Here is a 1,915-nt window from a genome sequence, read left to right on the forward strand (position 1 = left end):
ACTCTCGCCTCCTGGTCCGCCCGCGCTGCGCTCCACTCCTTCCCACCAAGCTTTCTTCACGAGGCCCCCGCCGCTTTTGCCTCCTTGGCTGCCAACGCCTGTCGGACTGAGTTGTCTTGCGGTCCCGCCATCGTCCCAGCCTCCTGGCCCCTGAGACTCAGTACTCCAGTGTGCCGCGGGGAAGCCGCCATCCTCGTCGCCGCCACGGCTAACACGGGGGCCACGCGCCGCCGCCGCCGCCGCGCCGCCGCCGCCGCCGCCGCCCGCCCGCCGCCCACCATGGCCCCGCAGCAAACAGGTAGCAGGAAGCGGAAAGGAACCGCGATCGACCCGGGAGCTGGGTGCTCCTCCTCGGCGCTGGGCTCCGGGGCGGCGGGCCAGGGAGACGGGCCGGTGGTGGCGAAGCGGCAGAAGCGACAGGCGGTGCGGCGCTCGCTGGTGTACTACCTGAAACAGCGCGAGGTGGGCGCGCGGGGTCTCGCCAAGGTGCAGGGCTTCGAGGGTGACATGCGTGGCTACGTGGTGCAGAGGCTGCCGGAGATGCTGCGCGAACGCCAGCTCGCCCTGGGCACCTTGAACAAGGTGTTCGCCTCGCAGTGGCTGAATGCCAAGCAGGTGGTGTGCGGCACCAAGTGCAACACACTTTTCGCGGTGGATGTGCATTCAGGCCACATCACGCATCTTCCTCTCCTGCAGGACAAGAACCCCAATACAGCCCGGGCCCAAGCCACCTGTGGCATTCATGCCATAGAGCTGAATCCTTCCAAGACTCTTTTGGCCACCGGGGGTGAAAACCCCAACAGCCTGGCAGTCTACCAGCTGCCCACGCTAGACCCTGTGTGCCTTGGTGACCGCCAAGGCCACAAGGATTGGATCTTTGCTATTGCCTGGATGAGTGACACTGTGGCCGTGACTGGGTCCCGAGATGGCACTGTGGCACTCTGGCGGGTGGACCCTGACCTGATCCATGACAACGTGGCATGGTGCGGTGATGAGAAGATTCCCACGTATACTCACATCCGTCCTAGGGACATGGAAGCCATCCCCAAAGCCACCACCAACCCAGGGAATCGGAAAGTGCGAGCCCTGGCCTTCAGTGGCAAAAACCAGGAGCTGGGAGCAGTGTCCTTGGATGGGTACTTCCACCTGTGGAAAGCCCGAAGTAACCTGTCCAGGCTGCTATCCATCCGGTTGCCATACTGCAGAGAGAATGTGTGCCTGACCTACTGCAATGACTTGTCTCTATATGCGGTGGGCTCCCAGTCTCACGTTTCTTTCTTAGACCCACGGCAACGGCAGCACAACATCAGGCCCTTGTGTTCCCGGGAGGGTGGCACAGGTGTGCGCTCATTGAGCTTCTACCAAAACATCATCACTGTGGGCACAGGCCACGGTGCTCTGCTCTTTTATGATATCCGCGCCCAGAAATTCCTAGAGGAGAAGTCATCATCTAGTCCAGATTCCTTTCCTGGACCTGCAGGAAGAAAACTGAAACTCACCTGTGGCAGAGGCTGGCTCAACCATGATGACCTCTGGGTAAACTACTTCGGTGGCATGGAGGAATTCCCAAATGCACTGTACACCCACTGCTATAATTGGCCAGAGATGAAGCTCTTCGTGGCTGGAGGCCCACTCCCTTCAGGCCTCCATGGGAACTATGCAGGCCTCTGGAGCTAAGGACATAGACTTACCTTTTAGATTAGCCTCGCTTTCCTCTTGATGCACATGCGATTTTTTTTTTTTACCACTGTGTGTTTGTCTTGTTTTCCAAGAAGAACAGGCTCAATTTAGCATATTAGGCATAGAGAGAAGAGCCACAAGAGAGGAGAGGAGAGAGGGAGATAGAGGGAGGGAGAGAAAGAGGAGAGAACAAATAGTCATTTGGGCAAGCAAAATGTGGCTTTAATATTTTTTC

The 1,915-nt window shown here is 58.5% G+C and overlaps 1 protein-coding gene across 1 annotated transcript; it reads left to right on the plus strand.

The window, feature by feature from the left end:
• Nucleotides 1-276: 276 nt before the first annotated feature.
• On the plus strand, nt 277-1,677 carry LOC125343853 (DDB1- and CUL4-associated factor 12-like protein 2). The gene has a single exon (XM_048336425.1). The coding sequence runs from the start codon at nt 280-282 to the stop codon at nt 1,675-1,677; it is 1,398 nt and encodes a 465-aa protein (XP_048192382.1). The 5' UTR covers nt 277-279.
• The last annotated feature ends 238 nt before the right edge of the window (nt 1,678-1,915 follow it).

This window comes from Perognathus longimembris, chromosome 28, assembly GCF_023159225.1.
Source record: "Perognathus longimembris pacificus isolate PPM17 chromosome 28, ASM2315922v1, whole genome shotgun sequence".
NCBI lineage: Eukaryota > Metazoa > Chordata > Mammalia > Rodentia > Heteromyidae > Perognathus > Perognathus longimembris.